Source organism: Mesoplodon densirostris, chromosome 9 (genome assembly GCF_025265405.1).
Source record: "Mesoplodon densirostris isolate mMesDen1 chromosome 9, mMesDen1 primary haplotype, whole genome shotgun sequence".
NCBI lineage: Eukaryota > Metazoa > Chordata > Mammalia > Artiodactyla > Ziphiidae > Mesoplodon > Mesoplodon densirostris.
In genome coordinates this window covers 72,003,863-72,025,557 of record NC_082669.1, presented here as the reverse complement: position 1 = coordinate 72,025,557, position 21,695 = coordinate 72,003,863, and the positions used below count along the sequence as shown (strand labels likewise).

Genomic DNA, 21,695 nt, shown 5'->3' with positions numbered 1-21,695 from the left:
ATTCAAAAAGCCGGCAGACCGAGAAGATGGCGGACAAGGGTCCCCCAGAACCCACATTATTTTGGTCTGAATGCCAGCTTCTTTTATAGAACAGAGAGGGGGAGGAGGTGAGGAAGTAAAGTAAAAAGGCCATAAGCCTTGCAGATATCTCCTAGAATGGCCAGCCTCGGGGAGCAGATGTGTTCATTTCTTCTTTTCTGCAGCAATTCACAGGTAGACAGGGTCAAGGATGTTTCCCTGAACAAAGGCACTTTGGTTTAACATTCAGACAGAGGGTCAGGGTCCCAGGGCAGGTCATTATGTATGATTATAATAACAAAAGCAACAAAAAGCAAAGTTTAAACTCAAAGAAACAGATCCAATAAGGAGTCTGATTTAGCTCTTCCCTGGTATGGAAACTCAAGAAGGGGTCATTGGAAGCTCTGATTTGACAGCTGGTGGGTCAGAAAGACCTGGACTTGTGACTGGTGTCTGAAGTGGCAACTGGGGGAAGGGGGCAGTCTTATAGGACTGAGCCTTTAACTTGTAGAATCTGATGCTATCTCTAGGTAGATAGTTTCAGAATTGAGTTGATTGTAGGAAACTCAGATGGTGTCCGAGAATTGCTTGGTGGTGTGTGGAATCCTGACCCCATGTTACTGAACTCAATTTGGCTGCTCACTGCTCAAAAGCTAATACTTTTGAGAGACAAGTGCTGGTAGGAATGGAAAGGTTGCTTTATGCAAGAGACTGGCAACTTGTGTCCAAAAACCAACTGCAAAGATTCTGCTCAACCATGAATGTTTTTAAAGGGAGACTCATTAGTGGAGGGGGTCAAGGGTCTTTATTATCTTCCACTGTGTGCAGACTTCCTTCTGATTGGTTGGTGGTGAGGTAACAGGGTGGCATTTCAGGAATCTTGTGCTCAGCCTGAAGTTACCATCTTCCACCTGGGTGGGAGCCTTAGTTCCACAGAAGAACTCAAAGGTATTGCTGTGTATATTCCTTGAGGAGGAACCAGGACCTCGCCCCATCATTGCACTATTGCTTCTTTTTTTAATTATTCAAACAGAAAATCACAAAAATTATAATCATCCTCATCAGTTCACTCAGTCCGATATAATTAATTTTTTTTCATCTTGATCTTTTGTTAGCACTTTTCCATTAGAGTTCTGAAAATGCTTATTCATTCAGTTCAGCAGTATAGTCAGTTACCAGAAACATGTACTTGTCAGAGTCTTTTCCATGAATTCCTTGAAGATGAAACCCTTTTATAGGAACATTTTTGCAAAAGCATCAGAGTACACCCAGAACTGTCTGTAAATGACAGGAGACTTAAAAATGACCACGGTTAAAGATTTGATGAAAGTTTATAATAATGCAGTTGACAAGGAAATTTAGTGATTTCTGAGGTATACATTTTAAAGTAATAACTAGAATTATGACTTATAACATTATACCAGAACATATAAGATTTTTAGAAATGTCATGTAATGTCTGAAACATTTCTGTTAACATATTTCCATACAAATAACCCCAAAAAGTTTATTAGTTGTTTTTATTTGTTTGTTTATACTGCAGGTTATTAGTCATCAATTTTATACACATCAGTGTATACATGTCAATCCCAATCGCCCAATTCAGCACACCACCATCCCCACCCGACTGCAGTTTTCCCCCCTTGGTGTCCATATGTTTGTTCTCTACATCTGTGTCTCAACTTCTGCCCTGCAAACCAGTTCATCTGTACCATTTTTCTAGGTTCCACATACATGCATTAATATATATTTGTTTTTCTCTTTCTGACTTACTTCACTCTGTATGACAGTCTCTAGATCCATCCATGTCTCAACAAATGACTCAATTTTGTTCCTTTTTATGGCTGAGTAATATTCCATTGTATATATGTACCACGACTTCTTTATCCATTCGTCTGTCGATGGGCATTTAGGTTGCTTCCATGACCTGGCTATTGTAAACAGTGCTGCAATGAACATTGGGGTGCATGTGTCTTTTTGAATTATGGTTTTCTCTGGGTATATGCCCAGTAGTGGGATTACTGGATCATATGGTAGTTCTATTTTTAGTTTTTTAAGGAGCCTCCATAGTGGCTGTATCAATTTACATTCCCACCAACAGTGCAAGAGTGTTCCCTTTTCTCCACACCCTCTCCAGCATTTGTTGTTTGTAGATTTTCTGATGATGCCCATTCTAACTGGTGGGAGGTGATACCTCATTGTAGTTTTGATTTGCATTTCTCTAATAATTAGTGATGTTGAGCAGCTTTTCATGTGCTTCTTGGCCATCTGTATGGCTTCTTTGGAGAAATGTCTATTTAGGTCTTCTGCCCATTTTTGGATTGGGTTGTTTCTTTAATATTGAGCTGCATGAGTTGTTTATATATTTTGAAGATTAATCCTTTGTCCGTTAATTCGTTTGCAAATATTTTCTCCCCTTCTGAGGGTTGTCTTTTTGTCTTGTTTATGGTTTCCTTTGTTGTGCAAAAGCTTTGAAGTTTCATTAGGTCCCATTTATTTATTTTTGGTTTTATTTCCATTACTCTAGGAGGTGGATCAAAAAAGATCTTGCTGTGATTTATGTCAAGGAGTGTTCTTCCTATATTTTCCTCTAAGAGTTTTATAGTGCCTGGTCTTACATTTAGGTCTCGAATCCATTTTGAGTTTATTTTTGTGTATGGTGTTAGGGACTGTTCTAATTTCATTCTTTTACAGGTAGCTGTCCAGTTTTCCCAGCACCACTTATTGAAGAGACTGTCTTTTCCCCATTGTATATCTTTGCCTCCTTTGTCATAGATCAGTTGACCATAGGTACGTGGATTTATCTCTGGGGGTTCTATCTTCCATTGACCTATGTTTCTGTTTTTGTGCCATGGTATCGCTTTTCCAAGGAACAATTTGGCAGTCTATCACAACTTAAATGCACATGCCTTTTGACCCAGCAATTTCACTTTTAGAAATGTACATTATATAAGCATTTATATGTGTGCCTAAAAATTCAAGGAAATTAAGCATTGTTTAATTGTCCATCAACAGTAGACTGTATAAATCATGATAATCACATAGTATGGAATACCTCATACTCTGAAGAATGAGTTACTTTATGTACAGACATGAATAAAAGTATAATATATTAAATGATAGGGAAAAAAACATTCACAGAACAGTATTTACAGCACAGTACCATTTATATAAAAAAGAAATCTACATGGGAATGACTAGTGTATATAAAATTATAGAAAAATGCCAGAAATTTGTAACAATTTAATAATGCTTGTCACTAGAGAAGGGACTGGAACTGAAGGAGGGAGAAAAAGGGACTTCACCTTACTAAATGTCTTTAGAATTTACATCTTTTAGAAAATAAAAATGTTTATATTTATAAACTTTTCTTTTTGGGGGAGAATAAACATGTGAGACATTTGAGAACATAGTAGAAGGGTAAGGTTGACAACATAATGATTCTAACAGGTACTAGCCTCAAAATAAATAAAAAGAAATGTTGGGGCTTCCCTGGTGGCGCAGTGGTTGAGAATCTGCCTGCCAATGCAGGGGACACGGGTTTGAGCCCTGGTCTGGGAAGATCCCACATGCCACGGAGCAACTAGGCCCTTTAGCCACAACTACTGAGCCTGCGCATCTGGAGCCTGTGCTTTGCAACAAGAGAGGCCTCAATAGTTAGAGGCCTGCGCACCGCAATGAAGAGTGGCCCCTGCTTCCTGCAACTAGAGAAAGCCCTCGCACAGAAATGAAGACCCAACACAGCCAAATTAATTAATTAATTAATTTTAAAAAAGAAAAAAAAAAAGAAATGTTGACTGCAGGGAAGTTATGCCTGAGTTCGGACATTAAGTTATTAATTCCTACCTATCTTTAGTAGAGTGATATTTACTTCCAAACCAAAATGTCAGATACCCTATAATCATAATACAAAATATAGTAGCTTTGTCCTAATACTCTCAAGGTGACATAACTACAATACATTCTTGCTCATTGGCTTTACTAAAGGGAAAGCAATAGCGTTACTAATGCAAAATAACTGAGAGTTAAATTAGTCCCATCAACTCCAACTCTACTTAAAGAATCTGTGGAAACAACCTCAATCAAGTTATTTATCATTATTATTTAAGAATAACAAAATTCAGAATCACACATCCTAGCTTAAGAAAACAAAATTAGGGCCTCCCTGGTGGCGCAGTGGTTAAGAGTCCGCCTGCCGATGCAGGGGATACGGGTTCGTGCCCCGGTCTGGGAGGATCCCATATGCCGCGGAGCGGCTGGGCCCGTGAGCCATGGCCGCTGGGCCTGCGCATCCGGAGCCTGTGCTCCGCAACGGGAGAGGCCACAACAGTGAGAGGCCCACATACCGCAAAAAGAAAAAAAAAAAAAAGAAAACAAAATTATTCAATAAATATAAATAGAATATCTATCCATAATATTTTCTATTTCTTTATAATTAACATAACATTTTAAGATCTGTTAAATGATCCAAATTAATGACACATTTATTTTACTTTGAAATGCACTAAAAACGTTCTGCAACAAAGTCATTATCATTCCCTTATTTTACTGACTTTAAAAGGAAATAAATGGAATTAAATTTTTTTCTGTCCTCATTAAAACAAAATATTGTTAACACAATTTAAGATGTTAACTACTTTATGAAAATTACAAAATAAGAGTACTTAACTAGAGTCTAATATTACACCTGTAGTTTAACATTATCAGCAGGTTAAAATAACCCATGTCCTCTTTATCTTTGAAGTCTAGCCCAAGAAACCCATGCCATCATCATTCAAGAATATTATACTTCAAGCCTAAGAATGAAACATTCATGAAATGTTTGTTCATAAAGTTTTGAAAAAAGTTAGATCACTAATTATTTATAATAAAGTCACGTTCCTTTAGGTCCTTGGGATTATAAGGGCTCTGAGAAGTCCTACAATTAAAGAAACTGCTTATCTTTGTTTTACCCAGCACCTCCTCAATTCTACAGCCTTAGATAATTTCCACCAACCCCTTGAAATATTTATTAATATCTGACACATGAAACACACTGAGACATTATACCATATAATTCTTTGGTAAATTATTTTTCCTTAACCATATATAGTTATAGCAACTGATGTAAATAATACTGTATTACTGTATTAGTTAAGTAGAAAATTCATAGGCAGCTTAAACCTTGAGGATTTTTCCTTTGTATATTGCACATAAACACTTAACTACAGACGCTCCTCCTCAGTTCTGTCATTAGCAGCTTGGAAAAACCCATTTCATTACACAAACTGTGTAATGAACACATACAATGTGTTCTACATCATCTTGCTAAATTATGTAGAGTTTCAGAACATTAGAACTGGAATAGTCCTTAGAGATACCAGAACAGCAGTGTTCTAACTCCTAGTCCTCAATTCTGCTCTTCATGTAAATCTGCTCCTAAACGAATTCTCTTGATATTCTCTACTGGACTCTCCCACTGGGCAGTGGCTTTCCAACTTACTTTACCACAGTTTACAGTTAAAAACAAACAAAAAAACCCCAAACACATTTTTCATCAAAACCCAGTATACACAAATATATAGGTATACTTATCTGTATTGTATAAATGTATGTGTACAAATTTACAACTTTCATGAAACAATAGTCTTGCTAAGCAAAATGCAGTCTATTTTCTAATCATTTCTATTTTTCATTCTTTTAAATGATTCACTAAATTGATTTAATGATCCAGCTTGAAAAAAAAAAACCTGCCAAGGAGCAAAGAGGTTTAATTCAGATGAATAATCTCATCCCAACATCCTATAGCTTTTCCATTCCAACAACTATCCTCTGATGGACTATTACAATTGATAAAAAGCAAAGACACAGGGGCTTCCCTGGTGGCGCAGTGGTTGAGAGTCTGCCTGCTGATGCAAAGGACACAGGTTCGTGCCCCGGTCCGGGATGATCCCACATGCCGCAGAGCGGCTGGGCCCGTGAGCCATGGCTGCTGAGCCTGTGCATCCGGAGCCTGTGCTCTGCAACGGGAGAGGCCCGCGTACCGCAAAAAAAAAAAAAAAAAAAGCAAAGACATAAATTCATTTTATTATTTATTGAACAGCTGCTAAATGCTAGAACTAGGGACATTTTGCCATCAAAAAGTGTAATTTTGTTGAGAAACAAGCTATAGTTACGGTTAAACAATACAGTAGGAATACATAAAGAACACCTAAGTAGTTTGAAGGAAATCAAGGATGGCTTCACAGAGCAAGCAAGCAAGCAGCATTTCTGTGAGACATCCGTAGGAACTAATCAAGCAAACCAATGAGCACTTAAGTAATGCTAAAATGTGGAACAGTTCTTTTTAAAAAGATGAAATCTTCAACCTCTGGTTTAGAATTTGAATGAAGAGGAAAGAAAATACAGGAGGATAAATAAGCTTAGAAGTAAGAAATAAAATAATTAGTATTAGAGAAGTAAAAGGCATCTAGTAAGAGCTAATAGGTAACTGAATATAGATTTAACTGGAGAAAAAACTATTAAAATAAATAAAGGAGTCTACACAGACTGTTTCACAGGAATCAAGGTTTTTCACTTCTCTTAAAAAAATGAAACTAGGGCCTGCCTGGTGGCTCAGTGGTTAAGAATCCGCCTGCCAATGCAGGGGACATGGGTTCGAGCCCTGGTCCGGGAAGATCCCACATGCCGCAGAGCAACTGAGCCCGGGCGCCACAACTACTGAGCCTGCGCTCTATAGCCTGCGAGCCACAACTACTGAAGCCCAGGCACCTAGAGCCCACGCTCCACAACAAGAGAAGCCACCGCAATGAGAAGACCATGCACTGCAACGAAGAGTAGCCCCCGCTCGCCACAACTAGAGAAAGCCCACGCACGGCAAGAAAGAACCAACACAGCCAAAAACAAATAAATAAAATAATTAAAAAAAATTTTTTTAATTAAAAATTAAAAAAATAATAATCAGAGATGTCACATAAATAACTTCAGCAAAATACTTAAACATCATGTCTTTATTGAAATGTACATAATAGCAAGTACAAAAATCAATTTTGTTAAGAAGAATGCAAGCTACCCAGCTAAACCTTATTTATAATGAGAAAAGAACAAGTTCTCAACGATCTTTCAAATTAGCTAAATCTCTCACCAGAAAAAGAGTTTTGCCCAGCAATGTGTATACTGAATTGCAAAGTAAGGGCACATGTACTCTAAATGTTTAATAATCAAAGGAGTACAACTAAAGCAGAAGTTCAAAGTAAGGATTAATCAAGTATTTAACCTATTAACTGCCATATCATTCTCAACCATCCCTGATCTTTCTCTTCTCTTCATCCCTGGTATTTAGATCTTAAAACTAAAGTTGTAAAAATGCACTAATAAATATTTGCTTAAAATTAACATTTTATTTAGTTTACAGATTTACTAGGTACATTTTATATATATATAGTATATGTACAAAGTACATTTATATACACAATTATCCCAAGCCCTCTGTGAGGAAGAGGTGGTTACAAATAGCAGACAGTATTATTGTCCAAGTGTCTCCACTCTACCCCCATCCCATACACTCAGGTTCTTAGAGGGCATGGCTTTTTTGTTTGTTTGTTTGAAATCTCAGTGGTTTAGAAAGACCAGGTAAATGTCTGTTGTGATAAGGAAACTGAGATTCAAAGTGACCATTTGTGGCAGAAATTGGAGTTTGAAGCTACATTAAGCACAATATTCTTTTTAATTTAACAGTTGCTGTACTTAGTATTATAAGTTAGATTTAAGTTAGTTTAAATATAGAAGCTGATTATCATGGTATGCTAAAAACAAAATAACAAGCATAAGAATAAATAACTCTTTTACAAAATTTCCAAACTAAATAATGCATTTGAAATGCAAGCACAATATGAGTTACCAGCTTCAGGACTCTATCCTTTCAGACAAATAAGATGTTTTCCCCATTAAGCCCATATAATAACTCCCCTCTTTACATGGCATGTTAAATCTACACTACTGAAACATTTATTAAATTAAATTGTAATTAGTAGTGTGTGTTTCCCTGGAAATACCTTTGAGAGTTGAAGAGGTCTTTTTCATTTTTATATCATTAGCTTAGTCTGTAACTCTTAGCACTTTACTGCTGATCAGTGTGTGTCACTTGAATTACTGATCATTCAGGTAAAATCTATTCTCAGGACCATGACAGGAATTCTATGGAAATATTATTATGTTATTACTATAAATATTACCACTTGTAACATAATAAATAATTCAGTCTTCTATCATAAAAACTTGAGTTAGTTAAGAATGAACCACAAGTTATGCTACACATTTGATTCCTTGACATGCACAATTACCTTGTGTTTATCATCTACTTGCTTGAGAGTTCTAGGCAGTGTAAGAACAGAGCCCCAAAGTCGAAAGCTCTCTTCCTTCTAAATATTAACCTATTTGTCTCAGCTATTAATAAATTTGGAGGCCACCCAAAAGTTTTACAAACTCAGTTTGTCAAAATATATGTAAATGTAACCAATGGTATCTCTACAACACTATACACACCTGCAAATAACTTTCATTTCCAGGCTAAATTTTTCCAGAGTTTTATCTCCATTTAGTCATTTTTTTTTTATGGCAGCCCCAAACTACAATTTTATCTTTTTTTTTTTTTTTACTTTTTTTAACATAAGAATAAAAAAATCAAATTAGTTCCTCTATTCATATGCCAGTTAACTCTATAATACAGTTAAATATTAGTTTTTAAACACTTCAAAATTATCTCAGCTCTTTCTCTTCCACTTTCCTTCCTGAAAATTCAGTCCAGAAATCATTATCTGAGGCTGAGAATGGCAGGTGAACATGCTGGAGTGGAGAGCCACAGTGGCCCAGAGCAGGGTGTCAGAGTCTGTAAGATAAGGACAGCTTCCAAGGGGGTCTGGGAGAAGGCCTGAACCCAAAAAAGGATGAGGAGGACAACTGCATGAGAAGAATGGCCTGCCACAGGGTGTCAGAGCACTTGAGAGGGGTGAGTAGGGATAGGGATACTCCATCAGAGAGAGGAAGAGAAAAGCCTGGGGGACATGGCAGAAAATTAGTTAACATACAGGGGAACTGATCAAATAAGTAAACATATTAAGTTAAAAATTGTGAGCCACTATATTGTATACCTGTAACTTATATAAAATTGTACAGCAACTATACTTCAATTAAAAAAAAGTAAACGTATTAAGGATAATGATTTCTCACCATCAGAAGGATGTTACAACTAGAGAAAAGATGAAAAGTAGAACGACCACTGTGGTGATGAACTGAAATTGGAGATATCAGTGTGAACTTAATGATTTTCAACATACATAATAGATGCAGATGTACTATAGATATAAAAGTATATATGTGGGTGTGTGTCTACATATACGTATGGATGTATACAAACATACATTTGCTATTTTCTGATTTTGATGGTACATTAATGGTTATGTCCAAGAAGATTCTTGAGGAAGAGAAATACACAAGTATTTAGGGGACAATGACGGATCACGCATTTCAAATGTTTCAGGGGAAAAAAAGCTGTATACTGTAATTGTAACTTTTGTGTTCAGAAATGTTACAAAATTAATTAAAACATTATTTCAGCACAAGAATCACAATAAATCAATGCCACATACTTCCAATTACATAAAATACTTTGTACCTACAGATCTCAATTTTTAGGTGAATAACAACCCCTCTGAGAATCTAAATACGCAATCTCTCCCCAGAAAATAAATACACGATAAAAATCTCAATTACACTTCAGGAAGTTCAGTCACTGAACCCATTTACTCATCCTGTTTCCCCTAAAAAATCAGGTCCATAGTCTTCAGTATCTTAGGCACTGCTTTAAATTATTACTCCTATATAGTAAAATATGTCAAAAGGACTCATGTAAATGCATGAAAATTATATACTTAAAATATGTTTCTGTTTATTGATAAATAAAATTGGGGTAAAATTAACAACATCAACAATTTCAACCAGCTTTGCAAGGCCTTTCATGGGAGGCAGGTTATAACTTTCCGACCTTTAAAATAATTCTGAGGTTTGTATTACATTGGTGAAACAAGTATGATATATTGGCCTAAAACTATCTTGCCAACAAAATCCACCAGCTGGGCACCCAAGAATGTAATGACAGAAAACTTCCTGCTTTGGGACAAAGTAAACCTGGTTCCTAACACAGAAAAAAACTCAGTCTACAAATGCTTTGGAGAGTGGACTTGTTTTGGTGGACTAAGACTATGAAGGGGAAATTCTGACTTCCTGTGGTACTGGGCTGTCTGTAATCATAGCTAGGAAGAAGAGACAGTAAGACAATTTCATATCTAAAACTGTATTTCCGAGACATGTGATAGAACTACCTAGGAAAAGGATGGACCAATTGACCAACAATAGTATGTGATCTCCATGCCTTAGATTAAAGAAGATTTAGAGAAACTGCCTCTTAAGGATCAAGAAAGAGCAGTCTGCCAAACCAAGAGGAAAACCACACAATAATCTCCTGTGTGAAAATTCTATTTCTATCTGTAAAGAAGTTGCTCCCTTTATTACCTAGTCTTTAAAGTCCTAAGCACCTTTCTTTGCATACAGTGCCCAGTCTTTTTAGACTATGTAACCTTCTCATATTTGTACCTAAGTCTAGCTAATTAAAATCAACAAATGTTTCCTAACTTTTCAGTCCACCTTCACAATGCATCTTGAGAGTATATTCAATATCAAGAGGACAATTTTCTTATGGCAAAAGAATATCAGCATTCTCACCCTCTCTTCCTTAATTTAGCCCACATACTATGGAGTTCATCTGAGGGCTCTCAGAAAGGCTGTTAAAGGGTGGCTGTGTTTTTTAACATTAGAGTATTTTAAATGGTCTATTTTCAAAGATAGAATATGAATGAAAAGCAAAAATAGATTAAAAATTATAATTTAAGGATTAACCTATATATATTTTAAAAATCACACTGAATGACTTTTTTCTTAAGCCTACTAAATGAAACTGGGATATTATCACATTAATGATTCATGATGTAGTTAACTTGCACACTTTTGTCCTCTTCTACTATTCCCTTATAGTGTCTTCATCTATCTTTACATTCTCCCCTCAAGCATCTACAAACAGTTACAGCATACATGAAATGGAATATCCTCACCTTCAAATATACCATAAATCTCCTAAAATTCAGGCAAAATATAATTTCCCTTTTAAAAAAATATTTAGTAGCACAAACTTTTTTTTTTGGCACCTGACTTCCTTTACTTAGCATAGTGATTTCAAATTTTACCCATGTTGCAGCATGCATCAGTACTTGATTCCTTTTTATTGCTGTTCAGAGCAGTGCAAACTTTTAAGAAAACAATTTGCCAATATATGTCAAGAGCCACAAAATATTCAAACACTTTGCTATAGTAATCCTACTTCAGGGATTATAAACAAACAATGATACTGACCTCTACTCCCAATACATACACAAATAATGTGTGTTAAAAGATCTTTATCGCCATGTCATTTTTAACAAGTTAAAAACAAACTTAATGTTCATTAGTGGAGAAATAAATTACAAGAACTATGATATATTTAGTCACAAATTAGAATGCAATGTAGTCATTAAACATCACAGTTAAAACACTGACCAAAGTTTCCATTATCTAAAATTTTTCTTTTTTCCTTTTTTTTTTTTTTTGCGTTATGTGGGCCTCTCACTGTTGTAGCCTCTCCCGTTGCGGAGCACAGGCTCCGGACGCGCAGGCCCAGCGGCCACGGCTCACGGGCCCAGCCGCTCCGCGGCATATGGGATCCTCCCAGACCGGGGCACGAACCCGTATCCCCTGCATCGGCAGGCGGACTCTCAACCACTGCGCCACCAGGGAGGCCCCCATTATCTAAAATTTTTACTGCAGCATTATTAAGAAATTAAACACACAAATCATTCAAATGTCAAACGAGAGGCTAAAATTTGAGATAGCCACAGTTGGAAATATGCAGCTGTCAAAAAAAGTAAAATATTGAGGATAAATATAGCAAAATGTTAATGATAATTATCTCTTGCTAAGTCATTTTTATTTATTTTTTAGTATTTCTTAATTTTCATGCATTTCAAGTATTATTAAGGAAAAGCCTCCTTTTCAGAGACGCACATTTTCCCTGATGCCCTAAACAGATCCCACCATGTTTACTTCCTTCCTAGAAAACAATACAATCTGTAATTATTTTATATACTGTTTACTTATTTGCCTATCTCCCTAAATAAACAAACTCCAGTAATCTTCCCAAACAAGTAACAACATAATTACTGTAACTTATAACTGTAATCATGTAATGTAGTATTTATATAGGAAGAACTACAGAATGAACTAAACCGAAGGTTGAGAAAGAGAACCAACCAAACACATGTATCTTTGAAATTAAAGCTTGTAATAAATGGTTTTGGGAGGATTAATTAACCATTTAAAAAATAAGGTAAGGGATGACTTCCCGGTGGTCCAGTGGATAAGACTCAGCACTCCCAATGCAGAGGGCCTGGGTTCGATCCCTGGTCAGGAAACTAGATCCCGCATGCATGCCCCAACTAAGAGTCCTCTTGCTGCAACTAAGAAGTCCACATGCCACAACTCAAGATAAGATCCCACATGCCACAACGAAGATCCTGCATGCCGCAACTAAGAGCCGGCGCAGCCTAATAAATAAAAAAATGTTTAACAACTTTATTGGAGTATAATTGCTTTATAATGGTGTGTTAGTTTCTGCTGTATAACAAAGTGAATCAGCTATACATATACATACATCCCCATATCTCCTCCCTCTTGCCTCTCCCTCCCACCCTCCCTATCCCACCCCTCTAGGTAGACACAAAGCACCGAGCTGATCTCCCTGTGCTATGCAGCTGCTTCCCACTAGCTATCTATTTTACATTTGATAGTGTATATATATGCATGCCACTCTCTCACTTTGTCCCAGCTTACCCTTCCCCCTCCCCGTGTCCTCAAGTCCATTCTCTATGTCTGCGTCTTTATTCCTGCCCTGCCCCTAGGTTCTTCAGAACGATTTTTTTTTTTTTACATTCCAAATATATGTATTAGCATACGGTACTTGTTTTTCTCTTTCTGACTTACTTCACTCTGTGGGACAGTCTCTAGGTCCATCCACCTCGCTACAAATAACTCAATAAATATTTTTTTTAAATAATAAAATAAGGTAAACTAAACATCAGAGTCCTGTCTCATATCTCACATCAAAAAAATCCACATGGATTTAAATTTCAAAATAAAAAAATTAAACCTTAGTCTATATACCTAAATACAGTGGAATCCCTAACAAGCTTGAATCAAGCAGGCAGACATCAAGGACAAAAGCCATAAGAAAAAAGACTACACGGACAATATAAAAATCAAGTTAATATGAAACATGACACAGAAAAAATTGTGGAAAAAAGTGTCAATACTGAACAACAACAATAATAATAACCTTAGAGTATCTATATATCATTAAGGAAAAAAGGAACATAGTTTTTAAAATTAAAGTAGAATATATGGTTTATAAAACCAAAGATAAATACAAATGATTTAAAAATAAGTTAACCAGCAACAATACTATACAGATGAAAATAAGATACCAATTTTTAGGCATTAAATTGGCAAAGAAACACTATAATATCCACTGTTGGCAATATGCTGTCAACACCTGGTTAGTGTGCAAAATGGTACACAACCTATCTTAGGGCAATTTGGTATTATGTATTAAAACCCTTTAAACAATGCATAAACATTCAAACACGTAGCAATTCAAACTTCCAAAGCTTTATCCTAAAGAAGTAAATAAAAATGCAAGGACAGATATAACTACAACCATGTTTATTTGTAACTATACTGATGTTGGACAACATGGCAAATTTTGGTATACGCAACCTACACAAGCCAATAAAGTCTACAACTCGACCATAACTAAGTTATCAAAGACTGTCTAACATCAAAAAAATGATCATAATCTACTGCTAAATTTTATAAGGCAATCACAGAACATTACAGATACATACAAACAAGAATACTGTGTGTTTCTATGCTTAAGAGTTACCACTGGATGACAGATTTTGGTAATATTTTCATTTCGCTTTTCTGCTTTTTCTAATTTCTACAATGAAACACAATTACATTACAAAAGCACTTTTTAAAATATACAGATGAAAAACCTAGAAGGAATCCAAAAATTTTAAATAGTAGGTATGTGATTTTTCCCCCTAAATTCTCTCTGCTTTGACTAAATTACTTCTTTGAAATAAAATTCGTAAAACATAAATTTCACCATTTTAAAGTGTACAATTCAGTGGTTTTTCTATATTTACCATGTCGTGCAATCATCATTGGTTAAATTACTTTTATCACTAGAAGTAAAATAAAAATACAGAGCTCAGGGAAGAAAATTTTAAAATATTACTCAAAGTATTTCAAGTATCCAACATATCTTAACTGCAGGCTTAAACATAATTCCATTAAATGCCCAACAGCTTAGATACAAAATGGCCAATATTACTTTCAATTTCTTCAACTAACTCTGGATGTTATTATCAATACATCACTTCAAATACCAACAAAAAGGTAGGAGAAAATTATCTATGACGGTCATTGTATATCCTATCACTGACTAAATACCTCCTAAACTTTTACTAATAAGTCATACACAAAAACACATTATGACAGGGCTTCCCTGGTGGCGCAGTGGTTGAGAGTCCACCTGCCAATGCACGGGACACGGGTTCGTGCCCCGGTCCAGGAAGATCCCACATGCCGCAGAGCGGCTAGGCCCGTGAGCCATGGCTGCTGAGCCTGCGCGTCTGGAGCCTGTGCTCCGCAACAGGAGAGGGCACAACAGTAAAAGGCCCCACGTACCGCAAAAAAAAAAAAACCAAAAACACATTATGATAAACTTTGAATCCCAAAAATGGCTAAACCACCATATTCTAAGCTCCCTTCCACCGAAAAAAAAAACAGAAATGCCAGCGCTACTAAAGACATTTGATATATGTCGAATACATTATGACAATAAAGAAAACCTCTGCTACAAAAATTTAGCAAAGCTTAATATTATAAAAATGATTGAACTGTGAATTTTATCTTCAAAGAACCCAAAATAATAGACTTAATGCCACTTGTTTTTCAAATTATTTTCTGGTCAGATAAAGCAATCTACAATCTTTCTGAGTTCTACCTCTTTGAAAGATTCTAGTAAAATCAAGATTTTACAATTAACATTTTATTCTCAGAGAAAAAATTAAGAAGCACACAAACGATTTTCAAATTCCAAGCCCGAATAGGTTTGACATTTGCTGAATTAGAGACCTAACTGTCTTCATTATTTGATATGTCTGACACTGGGTTTTAAAGTAAATTTTCAAATAAAGAGTCAAAATCAAGAATTCCAATCTTTTTATCCTGGAGGCAATGAATGTCTTCAAATTTTAGGCTAGCCTACCCTTCCAGCCTTATTTCCAACTATTATAAAGTTACCACTTTGGGGTCAGATCCTAAAATCAACATGCAGTGCAAATTAATATTGAACTGCCCCCCAATATATCATCCATAATGCACAATTACATATAAACTGATAACTTGTTTTTCTTCCTGCACTAAAACAGATACCTGTTTCTAAGAAGTAACTAGTTTATATTAAGGCACCTAGACTAACTCAGCAAGGTGAGATGCTCACACTATAAAAGTATGTGGAAGCTGAAAATGACTGGGGGAACAGAGAATTCACCTCTCCCACCATGCCTACCCTAGGACAGGTACTCATTCCAGTAGAATGGCAGAAAAAATTGCTTGCATTATTTTTCTCTAAAATTCTCATTCATTTCCTCTTTGTCTCTGTATGTCCCTCTGTCTCTTTTAATTTTTTTAGGGAAAACAATATCTAGTTGGAATCATACAAGTTCAAGGCATACTGGACGCACTCTACTGAACTCTGCACTATATCCAGTATTCCCAAATGAGCCTCTGCATAGTGCCTAAGAACACACCAGACTGAGAAACAGACTGGGTTTGGTTCTGGCATTTGCTAGCAGTGTGACCATGAGCAAGTAACCTAACATCTCCATGCTTCAGTTTCTTCATCTCTAAAAAGGAGATAACAATAATATAATACTTACATCATAGGGTTATTGTTAAGGACTATATGAGTTACATATAAAGTATCAGTACTTTATGTACTTGAAATATTCCCTGGCACATAATAAGTTATGTAGGGGTTGGTTACTGTTTTCCCAACTGGACTGCCCGCTCAATGTGTATCCCAATTCTATTCTTCAAAAATCTGCCCTAATACCTCTTTCTCAAGTAAGGCAATAATAATTCCAACCAGGGAACCAGGGAAAAGCTCTCCTATACCTCTAAACATCTATGGCTCTTAATTTTTGTATGACTCTACTGACTTATATTTACTTACTAAAAACGTTACTTATCTTTTTATGTATACTTTACATTGTCATAAAAATTATTAGCTCCTTTAGGGAAGAAAATATGGGAAAAGAAATTATGTCTCTTTTATACAAAAAAGTCACTCAAGTAAATACTAAATATTGCTTATGGAGCAAGGTTACTGGATAAAGGTTTCCCAACAAAGGACAAAGAGATAAAGAAATCAACTGTTAAATATAGATTCTCAGTTTGTATCAATGTATAAGTCTCAAACCAAGAATTGTTATAAGAACCAAAGCTGCTCTGAGCATAAATCTCAAAAATGAGGACTTAGCTTATAAGGAATAGCTTGCAGTCTCTAAGTCAAGAATATTAAAGTATGGTAAGTCTTAGCTTTCTGTGATTTACAAACAATATTGTTAGATTTGGCCTAAAGTCTGAAAAACAATGTATTAAATATTTACTTACAAGGTGACTTTTTAAAGAATATTTATCTATTTACTTATATTTATTTTGGCTGCGCCGGGTCCTAGTTGTGGCATGCAGGATCTTTTTGGCTGCAGCATGCGGACTTCTTAGTTGCAGCATGCAAAGTTTTAGTTGCGACATGCGCGGGGGATCTAGTTCCCTGACAAGGGATTGAACCTGGACCCCTGCCTTGGGAGCGTGGAGTCTTACCCACTGGACCACCAGGGAAGTTCCAAAAGGTGACTTTTATGTGTTATACACTGCAACTATGTAGATGAAAAGATTTAGACTCTGCACTCAACAACTCTATACAAAGATAACTAATTAAACAGTAATGTTCAAGGTATAGTGGGGATAACAGAATAACAATATTAACACCCATTCTCCTTTATCCACAGTTGAAGTCTTATCAAAGAAGAGAAAAACAAAAGCTGTAGTTGACAAAAGGACTGACCAGAAAAACAAATAAGTTACATTCAGAGATTGTGTATTTACTCTAAAAATCAAGATCAGCTGGTTATTAACTATTTCATCTGGACAAATGTCACAGAGATTTCAAACCAAATATCTGGCCTAGACCCCCAGATATTACTCTACTAAGTATATATTCAAGAAGTTATTCTTTAACTTTTAATATTAAAATTTTTTTGGAAATTGCTATGGTTCTCCTAATGCACCTAGGAAGTTTTCTACAAATTAAAAAATGATCTTATATTTGTCTACAGTTTGTCATTTAAGATCACTAACATTACATAGTAAAGGTAAGATGTAGTATTTCTTCACATAAAATGATTATGTTACCAATCTATGGAAGAAAAGGTATGTCCTGCATATTTTACCCACCTATTTAGACCCACACCTCTGGTCTACACCAGCCAGTTTGCAAGCTAGGTATACTATGCTTCTTACTCAACCAGAGAGAGACAAGTTAACCAACTCTACCAAGTATCAAGTTTGCAGACTTTGTACCACCATGTTTTAACTATGAACTATTACAATGTAGATATTTCCAAACAGCCACAAACCTACCCTCAGGTAAAACACTCTGGTCAGTTGATAAAATATTCTTCCCTTCAATGAAGAGGTATTTCATACCTAATTCAATTCATCTAATTCAACACCAAAATAAAAATACCAGGAGTTGAATGTAATTAGCAAAATTTAATGCACAGTACATAAAGGTCCAGCATCAACTGAATTTTCTCTGTCATGGATAGTCAATCCACTATTCTGCCTTTTACCTTCATAAAACAAATAGAGAAATACAACAAAATTGCATCAAACTGAGGAGCTAGGTTATAAAGTCAGCCTATATGAGGTGAAAATATTATAAAGTCATTTAAGATTGTCATTTAAGATAACTAACCTTATACATGGTAAAGTGTTTTTGCATATATGATTATGTTACCAACCTACAGTCAAAATAACCCTTGACAATCTATTAAAATGGACTACAGGCAGGGAAAGGTGCTCACAGGATAAAACACACTCATGAGAAAAATGAGAGTGAACTAAAAAACAAGGAGAGTCATCATATTTCACTAATTCCAGGGCTTATACTTAATGAATGAATTCCCAGGGTAATCATTTGCACGATTATGATCCTCTACCCCATCCTTCTTTTTCAAATTCAGAGAACATATGTTTAAGTTAAACACTCATGTGATATGGCTTCACTACACTATATGAGCCAGAGAATAAAATTATCCTGGGGCTTCCCTGGTGGCACAGTGGTTGAGAGTCCGCCTGCTGATGCAGGGGACACAGGTTCTTGCCCAGGTCCGGGAAGATCCCACATGCCGCGGAGCAGCTAGGCCCGTGAGCCATGGCCGCTGAGCCTGCACGTTCGGAGCCTGTGCTCTGCAACGGGAGAGGCCACAACAGTGAGAGGCCCGCGTACCGCAAAAAAAAAAAAAAAAAAAAAATTATCCTGGAGTAATAAGTAACCACCAGATGCTATTTCCTTTTGTAGCACCATCAATTGAAGAGAACTTCTCCAGCGTTCTATTCAACCACTACACCCCCCACCCCTCTTCTCAATTTTTACTGAGTTTCCAAAACTGTGCCATCTATAAGAAAGAGGCAAGAAAATACTGAAATCCTATTACACCATCAAGTTAAATTTTAAAATGTATTTGCATAACAAAAGAAAATATAACACATGATCCCTGCAGTTATTTGGGCTATTGTTTTCTCAAATCATTCAGAGTTCATTAATAGTTGGAAACATATCAAAACTCAATTTTAGTGAGAAATCATATCTTACCCACAACCATAAGTGTGAATTCAAACCCTCTCTTCACTGATTTTCTGTATACTTGATTCGGGAGATTTGCAAATCCCACATAGCCTTCAAGGTTCTTCTGTTGCTGAGAAAAGCAAAAGGAGTCCGGTTATTCATATATCAACAAATCACTTCTGTCACACATTTCAAATTCCCTTCATTAACCTATTTTTAGAAAACTATATAAACTATTATTCATGGTGAATCAAACTGATTTTACAGTGTTACCAATAAAAGTATTAGTTAATTGCAGAAATGGACAAAATGAATTGAGCACAAGTTGACTGACAATAGACAATTATAAAAACCCAAGGGAATAAAATAAAAATTAAAGAAACCTGCCTCAGAGCAAAGATTTCAATTTATAGTAAGTTACTAATAATAAGATTCTGACCAATCAACTAAAAAAAGAAACAAAGGATTTTTCACAATAAAAATTCAAATCCCCTTAAAATTATATTAAGGACTCTTTTAATCATCCCCTTTGCTCATACTAATTACCAGAGGCAGGAGTTTCTTGAAATTTATCTTCTTCTTCATGAAATAAAATCAAAACGTGGAGTTTAAAATTTTTCATCAACTCTTAAAAGCTCTCATGATCAATGTCAATCAGTAACATTATCTTTCAAGCTGTTATACTAGGTCCAATTATGTCACTTCAAGGTATTTACATGAGCCTGCTGCCTCTATCATCAGGAACATCAGATTTATCCAGATTTTAAAGTAAATTTCAATTCAGTTTTCTGTGTGGTTTTTGATTCTTTGATGAACTCAATACGTTTCATGAGTAATTCAAAGAAATCTACTTCTAAATTGGCATAGTAAATCAGTCTGATTTTCAACTTACCCATTGGTGAGAAACACTGCCCATAGTTCAGACCATCTGAGTGAGTAGTCTTACTGATTAATTTACTTAGGGGTAGGTCTTATTCATTCATTAAAATATAATGGCAAAATATTCCTAAGAGGTACACATTTTTCTTAAAGGTTTTTGCCACATTTAAATTCTCATCCAAAAAACTTATATGGGATCAAAGTACTAATTCAATACATTTGGATTTAACAAAGAACAGCAATCTGCATTCCTTACTAGCATCACATATGTAACTAAATATTCCATCCATAATATTTTTACCTTTTTTAAAATTCATATGAACTAATTTTTAAGACAAATATTGAGACGATAAGTAAGCCAATTAAATTGAAAGGCTAATTTTAAATATACTAGTTAGGATACTGATGAGAATTTTTAAAGTCAAATATATGAAAGCCTACTACGTGCAGAGCTAAGAATATGCATTAAATTTAAGGCTTCCTTGGTTCATATTTCATCCAACTATAACTGAAATTTAACTTAGACCAGAAAAAAGCCTCTCTATAAATTATGTAGCATACTCACAGCTACTTTGTAAAGAACACATTTCCATCATTCCAGTGTTCCAGATTCCAACAGACAGATCCACAGAGGAACAGTAAACGAGGAATTCCAAGAATCATTCAGTCGAACAGGAGAGAGAAATCCATTGGAACATAGTAAAAGATAGAGGGAAAAAAATGAAAGTTACTTACATGTAACTCAACAAATTAGAGGTAAATTACAAATAAATTGAAGGCAGACTTTTTTCTACTCACTCAAAGTAATATTTTTTGTCGGATATAAGGCCCAGTGAATTTTAATCTATTTCAGCAGCTCTCCTGATCAAACACAGAATCAGTAGGCCTCCTATCTATCTTTTTTTTTTTTTTTTTTTTTTTTGGTACGCGGGCCTCTCACGGCTGCGGCCTCTCCCTTCGCGAAGCACAGGCTCCAGAAGCGCAGGCCCAGCGGCCATGGCCCACAGGCCCAGCCGCTCCGCAGCATGTGGGATCCTCCCGGACCGGGGCACGAACCCGTGTCCCCTGCATTGGCAGGCGGACTCTCAACCACTGCGCCACCAGGGAAGCCCTATCTTTTTATAAAGAACAATTACTATGCCCTGTACCTGAAGTCTTACAAGAAATGGTGAAAAAAGTGTAAAGTATGATGTTTCAAGAAGATATACAGGGACCAAATTTAAATCCCAAGAAGAAAAAAATGTAAATTTCATACAATTTTGCTCTGTCAGTCACTGGATTAAGACAGTCCACTTCAGGGCCTCCCTGGTGGCGCAGTGGTTGAGAGTCCGCCTGCCGATGCAGGGGATACGGGTTCGTGCCCCGGTCTGGGAGGATCCCATATGCCGCGGAGCGGCTGGGCCCGTGAGCCATGGCCGCTGGGCCTGCGCGTCCGGAGCCTGTGCTCCGCAACGGGGGAGGCCACAACAGTGAGAGGCCCGCGTACCGGGAAAAAAAAAAAAAAAAAAAAAAAGACAGTCCACTTCAGATAAATGCCAATGTTTTAGTTAAAATCTTTATACAGTGCTATATTTCAAGTAATTAAAATAAAGTTAAGAACTGGAAGAAATGCGAACTTGTAGATACAGGAGAGGGAAGGAAGCTAAAGATGGCAAGCAGTAACAAATGGAAAGATGAAGTAAATGTGACCTATA

General features: G+C 36.1%; 1 protein-coding gene across 2 annotated transcripts in view; it reads right to left on the bottom strand.

Annotated features, from left to right (window-relative positions):
• SEPTIN7 (septin 7) overlaps nt 1–20,656 on the bottom strand; it is a 74,633-nt gene extending 53,977 nt beyond the window's left edge. Inside the window, exons 1-2 of one of the 2 annotated variants that reach the window (XM_060107568.1) lie at nt 20,567–20,656; nt 19,150–19,252 (exon numbers count right to left, since the gene is read on the bottom strand). In XM_060107568.1, coding sequence (XP_059963551.1) covers nt 19,150–19,159 — 10 coding nt within the window. In that variant the 5' untranslated portion in view covers nt 19,160–19,252; nt 20,567–20,656. Of the gene's footprint in view, nt 1–19,149; nt 19,253–20,014; nt 20,054–20,566 lie in introns of those variants that run through there. The other variant, XM_060107567.1, reaches the window with a different exon arrangement.
• Nucleotides 20,657–21,695: the final 1,039 nt, after the last annotated feature.